This window comes from Ambystoma mexicanum, chromosome 13 (genome assembly GCF_040938575.1).
Source record: "Ambystoma mexicanum isolate Mex_15411 chromosome 13, UKY_AmexF1_1, whole genome shotgun sequence".
NCBI classification, from domain to species: domain Eukaryota; kingdom Metazoa; phylum Chordata; class Amphibia; order Caudata; family Ambystomatidae; genus Ambystoma; species Ambystoma mexicanum.
Genome location: NC_090938.1, coordinates 780,453,259 through 780,476,487, shown reverse-complemented (window position 1 = coordinate 780,476,487; position 23,229 = coordinate 780,453,259). Strand labels below are relative to the sequence as shown.

At 47.4% G+C, this 23,229-nt stretch overlaps 1 protein-coding gene across 3 annotated transcripts in view; it reads right to left on the bottom strand.

Moving 5' to 3' along the window:
• LOC138521944 (sperm acrosome membrane-associated protein 4-like) overlaps positions 1–23,229 on the bottom strand; it is a 163,951-nt gene that overhangs the window by 8,970 nt on the left and 131,752 nt on the right. For all 3 annotated transcript variants that reach the window (XM_069635118.1, XM_069635116.1, XM_069635117.1), the window contains one exon: positions 4,981–5,106. In XM_069635118.1, the coding sequence (XP_069491219.1) occupies positions 4,981–5,106 (126 nt within the window). The remainder of the gene's footprint in view (positions 1–4,980; positions 5,107–23,229) is intronic.

Here is a 23,229-nt window from a genome sequence, read left to right as displayed (position 1 = left end):
TTTGTCCTGCCCAGGGGCAGTCCAGCACCGAAATACAATGGCAATTCCAATCTGAACGAGAGTACCACCAGCAACCCCATACACGTGTTTCACCCTTGTTGGGGATCATCAGTGAGGTGAAGCTGATGCCTCTCTAAGCACAGTGAGAGGGAGACCACGTCTGGTTGCCCCCAGGAGACCTAGGGTTACCAATCCCAGGTTCCTTAAAAAAATAGTTTTACAAAAGTAGCGGGCGCCCCTCTCTCGCAAGAACAGACATGATAACCTGTTCAGTGGTTATTAACCACTTGAGAGTTCGAACTCTCAAGTGGTTAATAACCACTGAACAGGTTATCAGGCCTTGTTCTGTCGAGAGAGGGGCGCCCGCTACCTTTGCAAACTAAATTTCAAGGAACCTGGGATTGGTAACCCTAGGTCTCCTGGGGGCAACCAGACGTGGTCTCCCTCTCACTGTGCTTAGAGAGGCATCAGCTTCACCTCACTGATGATCCCCAACAAGGGTGAAACACGTCTATGGGGTTGCTGGTGGTACTCTTGTTCAGGTTGGAATTGCCATTGCATTTCGGTGCTGGACTGCCCCTGGGCAGGACAAAGACTGATATGCAAATTGATATTTCCCATCTGTGAAAGGCACAGTGAGTAAAAGCAGTGGCTGCGAACTCTCAAGTGGTTAATAACCACTGAACAGGTTATCAGGCCTTGTTCTGTCGAGAGAGGGGCGCCCGCTACCTTTGCAAACTAAATTTCAAGGAACCTGGGATTGGTAACCCTAGGTCTCCTGGGGGCAACCAGACGTGGTCTCCCTCTCACTGTGCTTAGAGAGGCATCAGCTTCACCTCACTGATGATCCCCAACAAGGGTGAAACACGTGTATGGGGTTGCTGGTGGTACTCTTGTTCAGGTTGGAATTGCCATTGCATTTCGGTGCTGGACTGCCCCTGGGCAGGACAAAGACTGATATGCAAATGGATATTTCCCATCTGTGAAAGGCACAGTGAGTAAAAGCAGTGGCTGCGAACTCTCAAGTGGTTAATAACCACTGAACAGGTTATCAGGCCTTGTTCTGTCGAGAGAGGGGCGCCCGCTACCTTTGCAAACTAAATTTCAAGGAACCTGGGATTGGTAACCCTAGGTCTCCTGGGGGCAACCAGACGTGGTCTCCCTCTCACTGTGCTTAGAGAGGCATCAGCTTCACCTCACTGATGATCCCCAACAAGGGTGAAACACGTGTATGGGGTTGCTGGTGGTACTCTTGTTCAGGTTGGAATTGCCATTGCATTTCGGTGCTGGACTGCCCCTGGGCAGGACAAAGACTGATATGCAAATGGATATTTCCCATCTGTGAAAGGCACAGTGAGTAAAAGCAGTGGCTGCGAACTCTCAAGTGGTTAATAACCACTGAACAGGTTATCAGGCCTTGTTCTGTCGAGAGAGGGGCGCCCGCTACCTTTGCAAACTAGTTGTATTTTCAGTTTCTCATCTCCAGCCCACTAAACCCCTGTCTTAGTTGTATTTTCAGTTTCTCATCTCCAGCCCACTAAACCCCTGTCTTAGTTGTATTTTCAGTTTTTCATCTCTAGCCCACTAAACCCCTGTCTTAGTTGTATTTTCAGTTTCTCATCACCATCCCCACTAAACCCCTGTCTTAGTTGTATTTTCAGTTTTTCATCTCCAGCCCAGCAAACCCCTATATTAGTTGTATTTTCAGTTTCTCATCTCCAGCCCACTAAACCCCTGTCTTAGTTGTATTTTCAGTTTCTCATCTCCAGCCCACTAAACCCCTGTCTTAGTTGTATTTTCAGTTTTTCATCTCCAGCCCACTAAACCCCTGTCTTAGTTGTATTTTCAGTTTCTCATCACCAGCCCACTAAACCTCTGTCTTAGTTGTATTTTCAGTTTCTCATCTCCAGCCCACTAAACCCCTGTCTTAGTTGTATTTTCAGTTTCTCATCACCAGCCCACTAAACCCCTGTCTTAGTTGTATTTTCAGTTTCTCATCTCCAGCCCACTAAACCCCTGTCTTAGTTGTATTTTCAGTTTCTCATCTCCAGCCCACTAAACCCCTGTCTTAGTTGTATTTTCAGTTTTTCATCTCCAGCCCACTAAACCCCTGTCTTAGTTGTATTTTCAGTTTCTCATCACCAGCCCACTAAACCCCTGTCTTAGTTGTATTTTCAGTTTCTCATCTCCAGCCCACTAAACCCCTGTCTTAGTTGTATTTTCAGTTTCTCATCTCCAGCCCACTAAACCCCTGTCTTAGTTGTATTTTCAGTTTTTCATCTCCAGCCCACTAAACCCCTGTCTTAGTTGTATTTTCAGTTTCTCATCACCAGCCCACTAAACCCCTGTCTTAGTTGTATTTTCAGTTTCTCATCAGCAGCCCACTAAACCCCTGTTTTAGTTGTATTTTCAGTTGTTCATCTCCAGCCCACAAAACCCCTGTCTTAGTTATATTTTCAGTTTCTCATATCCAGTCCACTTAATCTTTTATTTCTCTATTATAGGATTTGGCTAAAACCTTTATTTATCTGTATTCAGTTTTTCATTCATTCCAACTGAACCTTTTGTTTCCTTATGCTTATAGTTTATCATCTCTGTCTACAGCTGCCCATGTTTCTCTGCACGCACAGTTTCTCATTGCCTGCTCACTGAACATTTTGTATTTTTTATGTGTAGAGTTTGTGTTACGCGGTCCACTAAAGTCTTTGTTTCTCTGTATTTACATGTTCTCATTGCCTGCCCACTGAATCCTTTGATTCTTTGTAGGGACAGTTTCTCATTGCCTACCATCTGAGGGGCGTGCTTGTCTGTATTTACATTTTACCATTACCTGCCCACTGAGCCATGCGTTTCTCTGTATTTCTAAATGCTCACCACCTGCCTGCTAAACCCTGTGTTATCTGCATTTACAAGTTCCCTTTGGCTGTCTACTAAACCCTTTGTTTCTCATTAGTTAAAGTTTCTTACTGCCTGACCTTTGAGCCCTGTGCTTTTCTTCATTTGGAGTTGCCCGCCCACTAAACTCTGTATTTCTCTGTATTTGCAGTTTATAATTGCCTGCCCAATGAACCATGTGTCTCTCTGTATTTACATTTTATCATTGCCTGCCCAATGAAACATGTGTCTCTCTATATTTACAGTTTATCATCACCTGTGCATTGAATCTTCTGTTTCTATGTATTAAGAGTTTAACATAATTTGTCATCAAACCCTTTGTTTTTCTGTATTTGGTTTCTCATTCATGCACTCTGAACCTTTTGTTCTCTACACATAGAGTTTACCATAGTCCACAAAAACGGTGTTTCTCTGTAGGCATAATTTATCTTTGCCTGCCCACTGAACCTTTTGTTTCTCTAATACTTACTATGTCATAGTCTTTTGACTGAACCCTGTGTTTCACTTTAGTTATAGTTTCTCATTGCTGCCCACTGAACCTTTTGTTTCTCTGTACTTTGTCATAGTCTTTTTACTGAACCCTTTGTTTCTCTGCAGATAAAGTTTCTCATCGCTGCCCACTGAACCCTTTGTTTCTCTGTAGTTACAGTTTCTCATCGCTGCCCACTGAACCTTTTGTTTCTCTATACTTACTTTGTCATAGTCTTTGGCTGAACCCTGTTTTTCTCTGCATTTACAGTTTCTCATTGCCTGCCCACTGACGTTTGTGTTTCTCTGTATTTATAGCTTCTCATCCCCTTCCCACTGAAGCCTTGTTTCTATATATTTACAGTTTCCTATTGATGCCTACTGAACCCTGTCTTTCTCTATATTTGCAATTTCTCACCACCTGCCTACTAAGCCGTGTTTCGTTGCCTGCCCAGTTTGTCACTGCCTGCCCACTGATCATTTTGTGTTTCTATATGTGGAGCTTGTCATACTCTGTCCACTAGACTCTGTTCCTCTGTATTTACATCCTCTCATTGCCTGCCCAGTGTACCTTGTGTTTCTCTGTATTTGCAGTTTCTCACCACCTACTGGCTGAATCCTGTGTTTATCTGCATTTACAATTTCCTTTTGCCTTTCCACTAAACCCTGTTTTTTCTTTATTTACAGTTTCTCGCCACCTGCCCACTGAATCCTTTGTTTATCTGTATTAAAGAGTTTATCATAATTTGTCATTAAACCCTTTGTTTCTATGCATTTGGTTTCTCATTCATGCGCACTGAACCTTTTTTTTCTATACATAGATCTTATCATAGCCTGTCCACAAAAACCTGTGTTTCTCTGTATGCACAATTTCTGGTTGCCTGCCCACTGAACCTTTTGTTTCTTCATATGTAGAGTTTGTCGCAGTTTGTCCACTGAACCCTGTGTTTTTCTGTTTTAGAGTTTCTCATCGCCTGCCTTCTGAAACCTTTGTTTATCTTCATTTACAGTTTCTCTTTGCCTGTCCACTAAAGGCCTGATTCTGAGGTGCATGCCAACATAGGAAAGTGTTCTTCCCTGAAGGAAGAACACTTTCCTTAAAAGAACTATGTTCTGTCAAAGTGAAAATAGGACTGCCTGTAATCAAAGCCTCTTTTGCCTGATTTACGTCTTGACAACAGCCCTAGCAACCATCGGGAGTGCAGTCACTGCGAGGGGACTCTCCTTTTAAAAGTCCTGGTTTGCATGTCACAAAAATGAGTTAAAATACGGCACTAGGCTGCAGCGCCACATTTCTAGTTTACTGAAAGCTTAAGAAAACCTTCTTAAATTAGAAAAGAGGCAGTCTTTTAGGAAATGCTCACAGTGCCACTGGTGCATGAGTTTCTATCAAAACAATACATTTTTGCAGCATTCGTTGCTGGAAAGCGCGCCACCTCCCCTCCAATTCTTCTGCCCCTCTCAGAATGGTGATGCTGGACACTGGGGCAGAGAAGGCCTGATTTCTTCACAAGGTTTCGCACAAGCTCAATATATCGGGCCCGACATGGCAAATGTCTCTGTATTTGCACATCATGCACCTGCAGGCCACGCCTCCGTCGTCGTCGGTGCACCTACCTGCGTGGCCGACGATGGTGGCGCACACCTCCCCCGGATCGCAGATCTCGGTGGTGGTGTAGCAGGGGATGTTGCCGAGCGTGAACTTGCACTTTAGGCACTTGCGCGGCGCGTCCCCTTCTTCACCTGTCCATGAACACAGAGAGAGAGAAAAAGAGAGAGAGAGAAGGCTGGGTGAATCCGGGGGTGAAGTACTACTAAGAGTAGGAGGCAGCATCATGAATAAACACATTCCACATCTAGCGCTTGCTCTCAGTCTCGCAACTTCCAAGCGCGTTACTGGTTAGAAGCAACACTACGACACTTATGTGGCAACTGGTAAATCTTACAGACAGTGGAGTAACTTTGGTGAAAATGTTGGGAGGCGGGGTGTGATATCTAAATGAAAGGGGCCCCTGCCAAATGAGTGGGACGAAAGGATCTATGTTATAACCCCGAAAAAAATAACTGGGCTGAAAAAATGATTTTTTTAAATCGAATTTGAAAATTCTTTTTTTGGACTTTTTTTTCTATTTTAAATGTGGGGGAGAACCCCTGCAGCCTCCCCCCACACCAACATTCCCCCTTCCTTAAAGTATTCCCATAATTTTTTTTTATTTTTTTTTTTGCCTTTTCCGTGATCCTGAGTCTTGTCCCTTGAGCGTTAAGATCGAGTTCTGCACACATTGTGTGGTTTTTCGGCGGATTAGTTAACCAGGTAGTCTCCAGCAGATTGTGGTCACTGTCCCTTGTTTTAATCACTTTGAAGGAATTAATGTGTAGTAATAGAGGACGTGATACCAGAATGTAGTCGATTGTGGAGTTTGAATTCGCTCCTTCCCATGTAGGGAGTCTGTTTGGGTCAGCAAAGACTTGATCCAGGTTGTCGAAAGATCTCGATTTCATAAGGTTTTGCCATTTGATGGATCTCTGGTCAGTTGGACGTTTTTTACATTTGGATGCCTTTGACTTTTCGCTCTGCTGGCTATGGATGTTTAGATCTCCGCATAGGACTACGTAGTCTGGGTGGTGTGTGACTTGCGCCCAGTCCAGTTCTTGTTCTATTGTTTTGATAAATTTCCCACACTCAACAGTTGCCGGGTTCCAATAGATGGTGACAATTATGATTTTCTTCGTTGTTAGTTTATTTGATTTTTCATCTGTTGTTTTCCAGTTTAGTTTGACCATCATCATGAAGTGATTTTCTTTTATTTTATATGAGTCCGTTAGGCCTCGGCCACCGCGGATTGCGATGAGCAGCCCCGCTGTAGGGCGGCCTAAGAGGCCCTTCTTGGCCACCACTGTGTGGGTCTCGTAGCCGTCGAGAATTGGGGGTAGAAGAAGCCATGTCTCCTGAAGACAGATAATGTCGTAGACTGTTAAGTTCGTGGATCCTGGGGTTGTTAGGTGAAGAAAACCTCGGGTGTTCCACGAACACATTTTTATTTGGTCTTGGGCTTTGGGGATCTGATGGGTGTAGGTGTTGCTGAGAGATCTTCTCTTGGGTGGCTATTTTTGTAAGTTTTGTTTGAGGGCTTTCGGCAGCCAGGACCAAAATGAATGGGGAGGTGAGGGTTGAGATGTGCTTACAGCCCCCTGGTATGTCTCATATTGGACTGTCCTTTGGAGCTTTGGAAGTTCTTTTGAGTATTTGGTTATTGCAGTTGTCGTAGGTTTTTCAATTTTCTTGAGCGCTGGAGTCGAGTTTTCCAAGCTTTTAGCGGGTCTAGTGTGATTTTGCTTTTGGTTCGCTTTGCTCATAGCTGGTTTTTGGACCCGCACGGGGGTGTTTGCTGGTTTTTTTCTGGACGGAGGCCGGGCTTGGTATGACGATTGATAGTATTCAGTTTTTCTTTTGGGCTCTTGAGCGTATTTGTTTTCTCGACAATCACGTGGATTAATTTCTCTTAATGATCTCGTAAGGTCATATCCCATAATTAAGAGTTCTTCAAGGGCAGACTTGAAAGCGTTGTTTATTGTTTGTGACGCTATGTATAAATGAGAAATAGCTTTGGGACCCTTATGGCTAGGGTCGACAATCTGGAGGTCGGCTGATTTGACTGAACTGAGTGTCGGGATATAACTAAACAGGTCCATCACTCCTCTTCTGTTTAGTATCACTTTGTCAGTGTTGCCCGGTATCTGCTCAAGTTTCCATATCCATCTTGTTTGAGTTTTTGAATGATATTTATCAGTTTTTGATTTGTAGGTTGTCCTCGTAGGTTCCTTTACATGGTTTCTGGTTTGTGATTTCTGCGACTGAGCTTTGAGTCTGCAAGAAGGGGGGCTACTGCTCGATCTTCGGGTAAACCTTATTGGTTGCCGACAAGGTTGTGCTTCGCGTTTATCGCTTTCTGGCTTGTAGGGTTTGGAGTTCAGTTCGGCCCTCGTCTTTCCCAGTAAGCGGTCTTTTGAGATGCGATTAGTCATGGTCGACCGCTGTTTTCGTTCTTTGTCGGTGAAAAAAGGTCGTTCCATGGTCGCTCGTTTTGTGTCGAGGTTTTCATCCGGGGTTGTACTTGTTGTTTGTAGGGCTGTTGTTCCTTGCACCTCTTGGGATTGGGTTATGGATTGGTCTGTAAAATGTTGAGTGATGTTCAGGAGGTCTTCGTCGTTCAGAGAAGTTTCAACTTCTTTTTCGTGGTTGATCTTGTTTACTTCACGGTGTAGTTTGGCTGTTCCTTTCTCTTTTGACTGGGTTGTTGTATATGGGTAGCTAACACTGCTGAATTAGCAGGGACCTGTTGTTGGAAGATTGGTTCGAGTGCCATGGTTCCGTTTCTTTTAGGGTTTACTTCTTTCCCTCCTTTTGGTGACGTGGAGTTCTCTTTCGTGGTGATTGGAGGTACAGTTAAATCTATGAATGAATGGGTTTGCGTGCCTTTGGAAGTTTTTTGTGTCATTTCTTGTGAGGAGGGGCACTTGATTTGAGGCTGTTTTTGGAGTGAGAGTATGGAAGGTTCTTGAATTTGTTTTTTCTCTGACGACTGGATCTTTGCTTCTAAGGCCAAGATGTAGCCTTCCAAGAAAGTTAATTTATTTAGCATTGTCGTTTGAATCGATGTGTGGTCTTTCATCGTGTCTCCGATTGTTTCATACAATTTGACGAATGGATTTAGCGCTATTGATAGAGCTGACATCAGAGTGCAAGTGTCCAGTTTTTTGGGCTGAGAGTCGTTTAAGGGTATGTGACTTTGTGAAGACGGTCTGCTTTTGGAGGGTGATGGGAGTCGTATGCCAGGTGTCATGGCAGTTGTTGATCTTCTGGATGGAAGGTCAAAAGAGTGTCTTCTTTGGTTGTTGTAATTGTCCAAGTTTGAGTAGAAAGAGTCTAAAGTTTTCTCAAACTGGAGACTATTTTTTGATCTGACAAGGTGATTTCTTTCAGGGACTCTTTCCTGGGGTTGGTTTGTGGGCTTGGACGCCTCTCCTAGGGGTGGCGGCACAGGCTCTGTAGGTTGTTCATTTTGGGCGTTGTTGTCGCTTTGCCGAGGACTTAGGGCCTTTTCAAGTATCAAGACTTGTGGTACTGGTGGAGTGATGCTCGTCGAAGTGAGGTCTGATGGATCCAATGGCGTCAAACTATGTCGAAGGGGTGTGGACCTCTCCTCTTCCCGTATCTCTTGATTTGGAGGGTGCGGTAGAGTCTGGGTTTCTTGGACTGTGTTAGTATGGCTATGTAGGAGAGGCTGAGTAAAAGCTGACGTTAAGGCCGTTGTGTTGCTAACTGGAGGAGCAACTAGTATAGATATGGGAATTGGTGGTGGGGATGAAGTTTGCGCGTTCGTCTCGTTCTCGTTTTCAGAGGTTATTTGTGGAATTGTTGGTGTTACTTGTCCAGAAAAGTGACTTTTTATCGGGTCCCTAGCGGGTGCAGCTCTATTGTCTTTGTTTGAAGGAAGGTAGGGTAATTTTCGGTTTGCTTGTATCAGCCTGCGATGTTTTCGAGGGGGAGTAATTGCGTCTGCTGCCTCGAGGATTTCAGCATCTGTCAGTTCTTTACATTTTTGTTGAATGGCTTTAGAATGCTTGTGAAAGAAGTCTGATAAGAGCTTCAAGGGGTGTTGAGGTTTTTTGAGGCCCTTTCTTGGTATTTTGGGAGTCATCCGTGATGTTTTGGTGGAGCTCACTTGTTTTGATAAGGGCTCGGTTTTTTTGTTGAGGTCGTCAATCAACCGAGGTCTCTTTTTTATTGTGTTATCAGAGGGTGTAACCCTCGTTTTACTGGGTCGTAGGGGGTCTAAGACGATCCTCTCAGTTTTGTCAGCGTTAGCCTGGGCTAGTGTGGAATTTGGGGCTTCATCGTCGTGGATTGATGTGACTGACTGGGCTCCCGCCAGAGGAGGCGCTGTTGTAGATTCACTCCTGCTTGCCGGCGTCGGAAGCGCACCTTCCGCTCCTGGTCTCCTCTGGCCCGACGGCTTTTGATCCTCAAGTCGGCGCCCCCCCGACAGGACGGGTGCCGCTGCCCTCGTCTTCCCCAAAGGGGGGGGAGAGGAATCTCCTTCCGGCGAGGCGTCGTCCGGGTCAGCCGATTTCTTCTCCAGGCTCGATGTGCTCTCCGATGCTGGTCCGCTCTGCACCGGCTCCCCTCCGGGAGGCCATGGAGCCGCGGCCGCAGTCGGGGTCGGCCCATCAGGCGTCGGCAGGCTCTTCGATGGTGGGGGTCCATGATCCGGAGCGGTCCCGTCCCCTGGCGGCTGACGGCTGTCCAGCACGACCACCCGCGGCAGGTCCAGCAACGGAGCCTGGGAAGTCGACGCGGCCGCCCCTCCGGGCTGTCGCGGAGTTCCCGTCGGTACCGAGCCAGCCCGCGGCGGTGGAGTGGAGACCCCAGGCATCAGGGACGGTGGAAGTTCAGCGTCGTGTAGATCCGGTGACATAGCGTTTTCATCCGGTGAGTCCGCTTCGTTAAAGTTTTGGAGTTGTTTAGAGTTGCGGGCATCAAAGGGCGGATTAGTAGGTTTATTGCCATTGCCTTGCCCCAAGGTCGTGCGTCTTTTACCCAGATGCGCTAATGTTTTAGGGCCGGGGCTCTGGGATGGTGGATGGTCCTCTGATATTTCTCCCTGAATCACAGGGGAATGATTGCAGTTGGCTGGGTTAATTGCGAAAGTGTTTTTAGAAGACTGTTTGGCATTACTCCTTAGAAATCGACTTGTCGTGTCTTCAACGTCAAGTAACTGTGGTTTAGATGGTAAGGTGGCGGTCGAGCCCGACCTGCCTGACATGACTGCAGGACTGCCACTCGCCGCCACTCCGCGCCGCTCCGCGGGGTAAATGGTGTTTTATGGTGAGAGGTGTAACAGGAAACACACCCCCAGCAGTAAAACTAAGAGAAAGACTGGACGTAGAGAGTTCACTGCAGGACTGCCACTCGCCGCCACTCCGCGCCGCTCCGCGGGGTAAATGGTGTTTTATGGTGAGAGGTGTAACAGGAAACACACCCCCAGCAGTAAAACTAAGAGAAAGACTGGACGTAGAGAGTTCACTGCAGGACTGCCACTCGCCGCCACTCCGCGCCGCTCCGCGGGGTAAATGGTGTTTTATGGTGAGAGGTGTAACAGGAAACACACCCCCAGCAGTAAAACTAAGAGAAAGACTGGACGTAGAGAGTTCACTGCAGGACTGCCACTCGCCGCCACTCCGCCCATAATAATAGTAATTCAATAAAACAATTCGGCCTTTTCGGCCTCGCTATTTTTAACTTTGTTTTCTTCAGGCGATACTGGACAAAAAAGGTGTGGCACAAAAGTTGAGGGGACAAATACTCTTGTCCCCCCCTAAAATTACGCCCATGCTTACGGAAGCAGCAGACCAACGAAATGCACATGGCTTTTGGATGAAGAAAAGGGACCAAGATAGTGAAGTAAATACCATGGGATTGAAGAGATTAGTTCTGTGCGTGAGAAGCAAAGATGAGAAACATAACATTGCATTCAAGAGGCATCCTAAGCTGGACTCCTAAATGAGAGTTTCAGAGTCCTGATGAAGGTCAGAGGGACACCAGAGCTGCTGTTTACCCTAAAATACAGGCCGAAACACGGAGTGTTGACATAGTGCAGTGCGAAGAGTCAGATGACATTTGTATATTACAGAACAAAAGACTTCATATTTTAGCCACATTGCTGACGGGCGATAATTATGGCACCGATGGAAGTTGTAAAGAGAGCACACATAAATATGACACCTAGGTCTGTTCAGAGAGTTTACATATATGCATACATGTATTTCTCATGAGACCAATGTACATTTACGATGAACTGGAACAATGTTGTAGTGTCATTCATAAGCTTTGTTGGCACCCCGAGAATGCCACAGGGACATGCTCTGACTGTGAGCTGCAGTTCTGAACAAAGCACACATGCCCCACGCATCTCTTGACTTTCAATCAATTCGCTCATTTCGGGACAAACCCCAGAAAACAGCGCTGATAGTGATCAAAAGGCAATTTATTGCGACACAATTTTGCTACTCACATCAAACATACTGAGCATTAATATGAATAAATACATTACCTCCCCAATTTAAAGGTTCAATAAATTCACATTCTGTACAATTTCCCCGAAGCACAATGGGGAATTTGCTACTACAAAAACCTGAAAATGTGCATACATGGATGCCTGGCTATGCACAGTCCTTCCAGTCAAGCAGAAAGTCCCACCTTGCACCCTAGAGTGCCACGCCCTTAGCATCTTGTCTGCTCCACGGCCCCACCTTGAGGCTGCGTATCTGCTATGCTTGGACCCCTAGTGGCGTATCATGATCGGGAAGCATTGATACCACTCAACTGCCCTCGCTGCCGCAGGTGATGTGGGAGGTGTGAGAAACCTGAGGGCGTCCTCACAACTGCTCCTCAGGCATCTTCTGTTTAGGTGGCTAGGGAAAGGCCATCGCTTTTGGATCCCGATCCTGGGGGTGAACTAGCGAGGGAGGATCACCTGTGCGGAGGGTCCCTCCGGATTGGGGAGAGGGTGCCACAGGGCAAGACACGGTGTCTCCCTTTTCTGACATGGCCTACCCTCCATCAGCCTTTGTAAGATATTGTTGTACATATCCTCATCTTCCCCCTGAAATCTCCCAAAGGACTGAGGAGAGGAAGATGCCACAAAGAGTAATGCAGATAACCTATAGAAAACACCACTATGGTACTGGGACTAAGAGGAGGGATCCTGATGAACACCAAGCTAAAGGTCAGGCATGTCCCAGTAATTGGCTTAATTGGAGTCAGGCAAACCAGGCAAGTGACTCACACCTAAAACCTCTTGAGGGGGCCCAGGTGTATAAATGTGGAACAGAGAAAGCAGAAAGCGAGCAGGACCTGGAGCAAGAGGAGGAAGGCCAGCACAGCCCGCTAGAAGCCAGAGAAAAATGAGACACTGTGACGCTGAAGGACTGCATGGTGAAGCAGAGTATTATTGCGTGGCAAGGGAGCCGTGTCTCTAGGGAGCCGGAGAAGGGAATGATGGAAGTTGTCGGGACGTTCACTTTGGCCGGGAAATGCTTGTTTCCCTGATGGAAGAGCCATCCGGTGGTGTATCTGGGGCAGGCGGTGAGACCCTGACCTCAAATCCCAGAAAGCATCATAACAAAGAAACACAAGAAAGCAACGCTGCAACCGGGGGGTTTCAAAGAAATGCGCAGAAACACGGTGCATGTATGAAATTGAATGAATTACAATGAAGCGGAGTGGTCGCGTGCAGACGGCATGTTCTTGAAAGCCTCCAAGTGAAGTGGAAGAATGAAATGACATGAATGCAAGACACTGAAAGGATTTTTGTGGAAACACTATAGAGAAAGTAAACCAACATGAGAATCCTATGAATAAAAAGCTGAAAGCTGTGGATGAGCAGCCTAGGGGAGCAAGTGAAGTGCGCGTAAAAAGGGGAGCCAGGGAAGGGCAAGCAAAATGCTGAATGCGCAAAACTATGTTGAATAAGTAGAATGAAGGCTGTAAATAAAAGCCACCAAAGTACATTATAGAAAAGAGAGCCCAAGAAGTGTCAAGAAAGGCAGATTCTTAGCCTGTGAACTTGTGAGTATTAGTGAATCGCCAAAGAAGCAGGAATCTGGGCAATGGCAACTGGTTGCGTGACATGTAATGGGGGGGCCATGCAGCCTAACACCTGCGCCTAGACCAGCAAGCCCCAACACATCCAGTAGAAGGGCGAAAACAACCCTAAAACAAGATAAAGCTGAACATTGTGAGATTGTTCTGTGAACCACTGCTTCAAGCTTGGGGAAATGGAACCCTAAGCTCCTTTGGAACATTGTTTTTGGGAACAGTTTTTGAAGCTTGGGGAAGGCAACACTGAACTCTTTTGGACATTGCTTTGTGAAGCAGTGCTTTAAGCTTGGGGAAGTGAACCCTGAGCTCCATTGGAACATTGTTTGTGGGAACTAGTGCTTTAAGCTTGGGGAAGTGAACCCTGAGCGCCATTGGAACATTGTTTGTGGGAACTAGTGCTTTAAGCTTGGGGAAGTGAACCCTTAGCTCCTTTTGGAACATTGTTTTAGGAACCAGTGCTTGAAGCTTGGGGAAGTGAACCCTGAGCTCCTTTGTAACAGTGTTTTATGAACCAGTGCTTGAAACTTAGGGAAGGGAACACTATGCTCCTTTGTTACATTGTTTTATGAACCAGTGCTTTAAGCTTGGGCAAGTGAACCCCTAGCTCCTTTGTAACATTGTTTTATCAACCAGTTCTTTAAGCTTGGGGAAAGGAAACCTGAGCTCCTTTGTAACATTGTTTTATGAACCAGTGCTTTAAGCTTGGGGAAGGGAACCCTGAGCTCCTTTGTAACATTGTTTTATTAACCAGTGCTTTAAGATCGCGGAAGGGAACCCTGAGCTCCTTTGGAACATTGTGTGTGGGTACCAATGCTTGAAGCTTGGGCAAGTGAACCCTGAGCTCCTTTTGTAACATTGTTTTATGAACGAGTGCTTGAAGCTTAGGGAAGGGATCCCTGAGCTCCTTTGGAACATTGTGTGTGGGAACCAGTGCTTGAAGCTTGGGGAAGTGAACCCTGAGGTCCTTTGTAACATTGTTTTATGAACCAGTGCTTGAAGCTTAGGGAAGGGAAGCCTGAGCACCTTTGTAACATTGTTTTATTAACCAGTGCTTTAAGATCGCAGAAGGGAACCCTGAGCTCCTTTGGAACATTGTGTGTGGGAACCAATGCTTGAAGCTTGGGCAAGTGAACCCTGAGCTCCTTTGTAACATTGTTTTATGAACGAGTGCTTGAAGCTTAGGGAAGGGATCCCTGAGCTCCTTTGGAACATTGTGTGTGGGAACCAGTGCTTGAAGCTTGGGGAAGTGAACCCTGAGGTCCTTTGTAACATTGTTTTATGAACCAGTGCTTGAAGCTTAGGGAAGGGAAGCCTGAGCACCTTTGTAACATTGTTTTGTGAACCAGTGCTTGAAGCTTGGGGAAGGGAACCCTGAGCTCCACTGGAACATTGTGTGTGGGAACCAGTGCTTGAAGCTTGGGCAAGTGAACCCTGAGCTCCTTTGTAACATTGTTTTATGAACCAGTGCTTGAAGCTTAGGGAAGGGAAGCCTGAGCACCTTTGTACCATTGTTTTATTAACCAGTGCTTTAAGATCGCGGAAGGGAACCCTGAGCTCCTTTGGAACATTGTGTGTGGGAACCAGTGCTTGAAGCTTGGGGAAGTGAACCCTGAGGTCCTTTGTAACATTGTTTTATGAACCAGTGCTTGAAGCTTAGCGAAGGGAAGCCTGAGCACCTTTGTAACATTGTTTTGTGAACCAGTGCTTGAAGCTTGGGGAAGGGAACCCTGAGCTCCACTGGAACATTGTTTGTGGGAAACAGTGCTTGAAGCTTGGGGAAGTGAACCCTGAGCTCCTTTGGAACATTGGTTTTGGGAACCAGTGCTTGAAGCTTGGGGTAGGGAACCCTGAACTCTTTTGTACATTGCTTTGTGAAGCAGTGTTTATAGCTCGGGGAAGCCTAAGCTCCTTTTGAACTGTGTATAGTGAAACAAAGTGACTTTGGCAAAGAAACACTAAAGTCCTGAAGGAACATTTGAAACCGATAATTGTTGGAACTGTATCCTGAACTTGGGGATGGGAGCTACAGACTGCTCCAGACGTTATGTTGAACACTAGTTGAGTTAAAATAACCCTACACTCTGTTCTGTTGTTACCTCTGGAAAGTGCTCAGTTATGTATCTGTACTGTTGTACACCTCTGTAAAGCGCTCTGTTGTTTCTCGAAGCCAGGTTCACTCTCAATTAATACAATAATAATAATAACAATAATAATAAATAATAAAATGACCAGCTCAGGCTTCAGTCTAGGGGTCTCATTCCGAGTTTGGAGGCACCATGGCTGCCTCCAAACTTGGGTCTGGGTCCGTGGTGTCGGAATGGGGACTTACCGGGAAATTCCGACCTATGTGGACCGGGTAAGTCCCCATTTCGAAAACCATTCCCCATTCCTATTTGAGCCCCCATAGGGCTCAATGGGAATGGGGAAGGAGCTAATAACGGGCCCGCAAATTGCGGGCCCGTTATTAGCTCCATGGTGCCTTAACAGGTCCCACTAAGACAGGCTGATAAAACCAGCTGGTCCTGGTGGGACCCGCTAAGGGACCTCGTAATAGGGCGGTAGAGGGTTAACGGCACCGACATCCTTACCGTTGCCGTTAACCCCCTACCACCAGGGTCAGAATGACCCCCTAGGTCTCTGTTGGCCACCTACTGCTGGCAGGGCCATGAATTTCCACAGGTAGACCAGGTCTACGCGATGCACGTGATTCTGCACCTCGCCCTCTGCTCCACCCAGGGCCGCATTGATACTCCCCGATTTATTTACTGTCAGACAGAGTCTGGATGCCTGCTTTTGGATCCACTGGATGTTCTGGATCTCTTTCCCTGGGGATCTTGCAGTAGTAATCTAGACAGGAGAGAACTGAGGTTCCAGTGACCTGTGTCTAGAAGAAGGAAGACTTCCTGGTGACAACTGCGATTGATGGAGGGGACCACATGCATGTGAGAAACCAGATTCTAATACTTTCCAACTTCTCTACTGCTTTCTGTGGAGGCCCAGCTCTTGGCACCAGCAGGAAGGAATACTATTACCATTGGCTCGATCGGGCACCATGACCTCTGGTCTTGACTGGTTGAAGAACAGAAGTAGTCTTGGGAGGCTTCTGTTGGAAGCCGATTGTTCTCCTGATCCACTGTCCTGGATTACTCCTCGGCCTAAGGGAGCCGGGACCTGTATGTCTCGCCTCAGCTCAGGGCAACCGGTACATCTTGAATAGCACTGGGGATAAGGGGAGGACTTGGGGTCAGACAGTGGTGACATGGTGGTGCAGGGGCGTTTCTGATTTGTTGGCTCCCCGGTTGATCGTAGAGTCTAATGGAGCGATGATAATGAGAAACCAGCCCATTTTTCCAGGTGATCCTGTAGATTTAATGATCCACTGTGTTGTTAGCTGCTGAGAGGTCAGGGAGGATAAAGGCTTCTGGTTGGCCAACAGTGAGTGATGAGAGTAGACCAACTTTTGTCTGATTAGATGCCCAATAGAGTTCTAATGTATTTATAGTTTATTTATACAGTGCTTATACACAGGTGAAGTGCTTCAAAGCGGGAAGGTAACAAGGGAATACAGTAATCATTCTTAGGCCTTGAAGATTCCGAATGATCAAAACAGAGAAAGAAAACTAGAATACTAGGCCTGACAACATTTCTCCTAGTGTACGTGCATGAAGTGTTATAATTGCGACCAAGCTCGGGAGTGGGAGACGAGAAAGAGTGAGGGGAGGGGAGGGTAGACAGGACAGACAATAAACTAGTCCTAGAACATTTAGGTAATGCATACGTACATACGGAGGTGCGGGATGGGGACGGGGAGGGGGGAACAAAACGAGTCCCATCCAGCAGGGCCCTGGGTTAAGTGCAGAGAGGTTGCCCCGCTCATGGAGCATTAGCTGAAAGTGCAGTAATGCTGAAAAAAGTGCAGCGGCACGGAGGCAAGTGCAAAAGACTGGCGGGGGAGCCTGGGACCTGTAAGGCCCTGGAAGTGAACCAGGAAACCTGTCAGCAAAACAGAACAGAGTTAGTGGGGGAAGGGAAGGAGGGAGGAGAGAAAGAAAGGAGGTTAGCAAGGGAGAAGAAGTGAGGAGAAGGGAAAAGGAAGGTATTGAGTAGTTTCCAGAGAGAGGAAGGGAGGCTGTTTAAGAGGGAGGCACCTGCAGAAGATCAAGATCTACCCCCAAATCTCTGTTCGTGAAAGCGGCTCACCCGCAGAAAGTTGGAGGAGGACGAGTGGAGGACTCTAGAGGGAGCGTATTTACGAAGAGAGTGTTGTAGATAGTGTGGGGCCTGGCCCCAGAAAGCCTTGTGGATTATTCAGAGGATCTTGAACTTGCAGCCACGGGGAGCCAGTGCCGAAGAAATGTGGTCCCAGGGTTTGAGGCCAAGGATAAGTCTTGCAGCTCTGTACTGGGTGAGTTGTAGAGGACGGAGAGTAGAAGCAGGAAGATTGAGAAAGAGGCTGTTGCAATAGTCCAGTCTAGAGAGAATCAGGGCTCTCAAGGTGATGAGCTTCTCGGGGAAAGTGAGAAAAGGTAGAATACCTCTGAGGAGGTGCAGCTGATAGTGTGACTTCTTAGAGACATCAGAGATGTGAGGAGAGAAGGAGAGTTTGGAGTCGAAGATGACCCCAAGATTTCTTTCCTCATTGGTAGGCGAAGGTGCAGGGCCAAGGGAGGAAGGCCAGTGAGAGAGTGGGAAAGCGGGAGCAGGGGTCTCAATGAGTACGATCTCGGTCTTACTGGCATTCAGGCAGATATCATTGGCAGCACGCCAAGCCTGAATTGAGGATAGACAATCCGGGATAAGCGAGGAGGAGGAGGCCGAGGTTAGCCTGAAAGAGAGCTGCGTGTCATCCACATAACACTGAAAGTTAGAGGTAAAGGTAGAGATTCTGGGGGTGCAGGGCCAAGGGGGCCATGTGGATGTTGAAAAACCAGGGGAAAGGTTAGATCCCTGGGGGACACAACACATAGAGAGACTGGTAGAGGAGAGAAAAGGCCTGCATTCCACCTGGGAGGGCCGGTCAGAGAGAAAGGAGGCGAGCCATGCCAGTGCCTGATCTGTGATGCCCAGGGTATCACGGAGACGGGTGATCAGGATGTTGTGGTTTACCATATCGAAAGCAGAAGAAAGATTGAGAAGAATGAGGACAGAGGGAGAGCTGGTGTCAAGATTTGAGTGCAGGTCTTCACGGATGTTCAGAAGAGCAGTTTCCGTGCCTCTGGTTTCTCTAAAGCCAGACTGAGGGTCATGGAAACAACCAACAGATTCAGTATTGAGGGTAAGTTGAGTGATAGCCAGCTTCTCCAGGAGTTTTTCCAGGAAAGAGGTGATGGAGATCAGGCAATAGTTTGCCAGAATGGACGGATCGGCGGAGAGTTTTTGAGCAGAGGGTGCACAAGAGAGTGCTTGAGAGGAGAGGGGAAAACGCCAGTGGCAAAAGAGAGGTTGCAGAGGTCGGCCAAGGCTGGAGCGAGAGTACAATATTTTCCTTGATGTTTTTGGAGGGGCAGGGACCCACCTGTTTGGAAGAGGCTTTCATAGACCAGACTTGTCTAGCGACCTCATCAGGTGTGACCTGGGGGAGGGAGGAGAGAAGAGGGGCAAGGGTGGAGGCAGCCAAAGGGGGCCCAGGAGATGTTGGAGCAGGAAGGGGAGCGGAAGAGAATGTTGACAGGATGTCCTGTGTTTTGGTGGTGAAATGTGCGGCCAGGGCTGAGCAAAGGGTCTGGGTGGGTGCAGTAGAGGATGCAGCTGCAGTAGGGTTGGCCAGCTCCTTGCAGACTTTAAAAGGTTTGCTCATGTTGTTAGATGCCGTGGAGATGCAGGCTTGAATGTAAACTCTTTTCTTGGTATGGACGCAGAGTCTATATTGCCTTTGAAGAAGATGGCAAGCTAGCTTGTCAGAGGGTGCACCTGAAGATCCCCATTTCCGTTTGGCTGCCCTGCACTTGCATTTAAGGGCAGCCAGATCGGAGTGGTACCAAGAGTTGCACTTTTTGTCAGGCTTCAGTCAGACCCTCATGACAGGGGCAAGAATGTCAAGAGTGTTGGAGATGGAACGGTGAAGATTAGAGAGGGCTGTATCAGGGTGTGAGTCAGCCGCCGGAGTAGAAGAAGGAGAGTAGGTGGAGGCAAAGGTAGCCATTGACACTCTATTCATGGGTCGGGTGACCTTGAAGGCAGGAGGTGGTGTAGGGTGTGCCAGTGCTAGAGGAGAAGAGAGCTTCATGTGGGAAGAGAGAAGAGAAGCCCAGATTGGTGGTCTGGGAGTACAAGGTTCATGCCCGTCAGTTCCAGCAGCTGCCCTCTGACCTCACCCTCCATGATCGTGCTCGGAAAGAGAGGCTCAGTTTGAGGTGATACTTTGGCCACGTTGTTTTGGTAGGCCAGTGCCTTTTTGGGTAACGCTGTTAAAATAATGTGGGTGATGGCTAAGTGGCCTGAACTTCATGCCAAGGATGCGTTTCTCAGACAAAATGCCTGTAGCTGAGATGTCTCCAAGGCCTTTGATATTTACCCAGGCATGCTGGCACCAGCTGGTAGCACGCCCTCATCTTCCCAGCAGCCGAGAATGCTGGGGGAGGGGTATAGTGATGAAAGAGTTAAAAGGTGCTTGGGTCTCGGTGGTGAGAGGATGGGAGGGGATTGACTCGTTCTGGATGAGACCTGGGACGCTTTTGGATTTTTCCTCCAAAGAACGATAGGAGGTCCTTGCAAAGATGGGCGAGGCATGTGTGGGGTTGTTGGTCCATTCGGAGTCTGCCACTTTTTTAAAGACTCTGCCCACCTCACAGCTTTGTGTGGGTGCCTTGGTGTCCAGTAGAGCTGTCCTGACGTCTTCTGATTGGCCCTGGCTTGATCAGCCTGGTCTGCTTAGCTTTTCCAGTGTTCCCTAGTATGTCCCATCCTGTTCATTTTGGATACCTATCCCTTACGGCATTGCTTTCTTTGCCGGGCTTGGTTTTTTAGGCCACCTGGTGTTACCACCGGAGTTGGACCCGAGTCTCCAATACATTTTTCCCTGAAAGTGGTAGTGGGTTTGGGTGGTCAGTGCCGGATCGATGGATTCCGTGAGGCACCTTTGTTTCTGGACCGGCAAACTTGTAATGAGGCCCATTTTCTGTGAAAGTGCTCATGTCCACGCTGTGGCTCTGGCAGGCATGATTATGTGGCATGGAGTGGACTTACTGTGGCATTGATGGGCACTAGTTTGCAATCCTGGTTTAGTTTATAGGATGTTGTGCACATAGTGTGCCACTGGCAGGCATGAATATGTGGCATGGAGTGTGATTACTGTGGCATTGATGGACACTAGTTTGCAATCCTGGTTTAGTATATAGGATGGTGTACACATAGTGTGGAACTGGTTGGCATGAATATGTGGCAGAAAGTGGGCTTACTCTGGCATTGATGAACCCTAGTTTGCAATCTTGGTTTAGTATATAGGATGGCGTACACATAGCTTGGCAGTGTGGAACTGGCTGGCATGAACATGTGGCATGGAGTGTACTTACTGTGGCATTGATGAACCCTGGTTTGCAATCCTGGTTTAGTATATAGGATGGCGTGCACATAGTTTGGCAGAGTGGAACTGGCTGGCATGAATATGTGACATGGAGTGTATTTACTGTGGCATTGATTAACCCTGGTTTGCAATCCTGGTTTAGTATATAGGATGGCGTGCACATAGTGTGGCAGAGTGGCACTGGCTGGCATGAATATGTGGCATGGAGTGTACTTACTCTGGCATTGATGAACCCTAGTTTGCAATCCTGGTTTAGTATAGAGGATGGCGTGCACATAGTGTGGCAGAGTGGCACTGGCTGGCATGAATATGTGGCATGGTGTGTACTTACTCTGGCATTGATGAACCCTAGTTTGCAATCCTAGTTTAGTATAGAGGATGGTGTGCACATAGTGTGGCAGATTGGCACTGGCTGGCATGAATATGTGGCATGGAGTGTACTTACTCTGGCATTGATGAACTCTAGTTTGCAATCCTGGTTTAGTATAGAGGATGGTGTGCACATAGTGTGGCAGAGTGGCACTGGCTGGCATGAATATGTGGCATGGAGTGTACTTACTCTGGCATTGATGAACCCTAGTTTGCAATCCTGGTTTAGTATAGAGGATGGTGTGCACATAGTGTGGCAGAGTGGCACTGGCTGGCATGAATATGTGGCATGGTGTGTACTTACTCTGGCATTGATGAACCCTAGTTTGCAATCCTGGTTTAGTATAGAGGATGGTGTGCACATAGTGTGGCAGAGTGGCACTGGCTGGCATGAATATGTGGGATGGTGTGTACTTACTCTGGCATTGATGAACCCTAGTTTGCAATCCTGGTTTAGTATAGAGGATGGTGTGCACATGGTGTGGCAGAGTGGCACTGGCTGGCATGAATATGTGGCATGGAGTGTACTTACTCTGGCATTGATGAACCCTAGTTTGCAATCCTGGTTTAGTATAGAGGATGGTGTGCACATGGTGTGGCAGAGTGGCACTGGCGGGCATGAATAAGTGGCATGGTGTGTACTTACTCTGGCATTGATGAACCCTAGTTTGCAATCCTGGTTTAGTATAGAGGATGGTGTGCACATAGTGTGGCAGAGTGGCACTGGCTGGCATGAATATGTGGCATGGAGTGTACTTACTCTGGCATTGATGGACACTAGTTTGCAATCCTGGTTTAGTATAGAGGATGGTGTGCACATAGTGTGGCAGAGTGGCACTGGCTGGCATGAATATGTGGCATGGAGTGTACTTACTCTGGCATTGATGGACACTAGTTTGCAATCCTGGTTTAGTATAGAGGATGGTGTGCACATAGTGTGGCAGAGTGGCACTGGCTGGCATGAATATGTGGGATGGTGTGTACTTACTCTGGCATTGATGAACCCTAGTTTGCAATCCTGGTTTAGTATAGAGGATGGTGTGCACATAGTGTGGCAGAGTGGCACTGGCTGGCATGAATATGTGGGATGGTGTGTACTTACTCTGGCATTGATGAACCCTAGTTTGCAATCCTGGTTTAGTATAGAGGATGGTGTGCACATAGTGTGGCAGAGTGGCACTGGCTGGCATGAATATGTGGCATGGAGTGTACTTACTCTGGCATTGATGAACCCTAGTTTGCAATCCTGGTTTAGTATAGAGGATGGTGTGCACATGGTGTGGCAGAGTGGCACTGGCGGGCATGAATAAGTGGCATGGTGTGTACTTACTCTGGCATTGATGAACCCTAGTTTGCAATCCCGGTTTAGTATAGAGGATGGTGTGCACATAGTGTGGCAGAGTGGCACTGGCTGGCATGAATATGTGGCATGGTGTGTACTTACTCTGGCATTGATGAACCCTAGTTTGCAATCCCGGTTTAGTATAGAGGATGGTGTGCACATAGTGTGGCAGATTGGCACTGGCTGGCATGAATATGTGGCATGGAGTGTACTTACTCTGGCATTGATGAACCCTAGTTTGCAATCCTGGTTTAGTATAGAGGATGGTGTGCACATAGTGTGGCAGAGTGGCACTGGCTGGCATGAATATGTGGCATGGTGTGTACTTACTCTGGCATTGATGAACCCTAGTTTGCAATCCTGGTTTAGTATAGAGGATGGTGTGCACATAGTGTGGCAGAGTGGCACTGGCTGGCATGAATATGTGGCATGGTGTGTACTTACTCTGGCATTGATGAACCCTAGTTTGCAATCCTGGTTTAGTATAGAGGATGGTGTGCACATAGTGTGGCAGATTGGCACTGGCTGGCATGAATATGTGGCATGGAGTGTACTTACTCTGGCATTGATGAACCCTAGTTTGCAATCCTGGTTTAGTATAGAGGATGGTGTGCACATAGTGTGGCAGAGTGGCACTGGCTGGCATGAATATGTGGCATGGTGTGTACTTACTCTGGCATTGATGAACCCTAGTTTGCAATCCTGGTTTAGTATAGAGGATGGTGTGCACATAGTGTGACAGATTGGCACTGGCTGGCATGAATATGTGGCATGGAGTGTACTTACTCTGGCATTGATGAACCCTAGTTTGCAATCCTGGTTTAGTATAGAGGATGGTGTGCACATAGTGTGACAGATTGGCACTGGCTGGCATGAATATGTGGCATGGAGTGTACTTACTCTGGCATTGATGAACCCTAGTTTGCAATCCTGGTTTAGTATAGAGGATGGTGTACACATAGTGTGGCA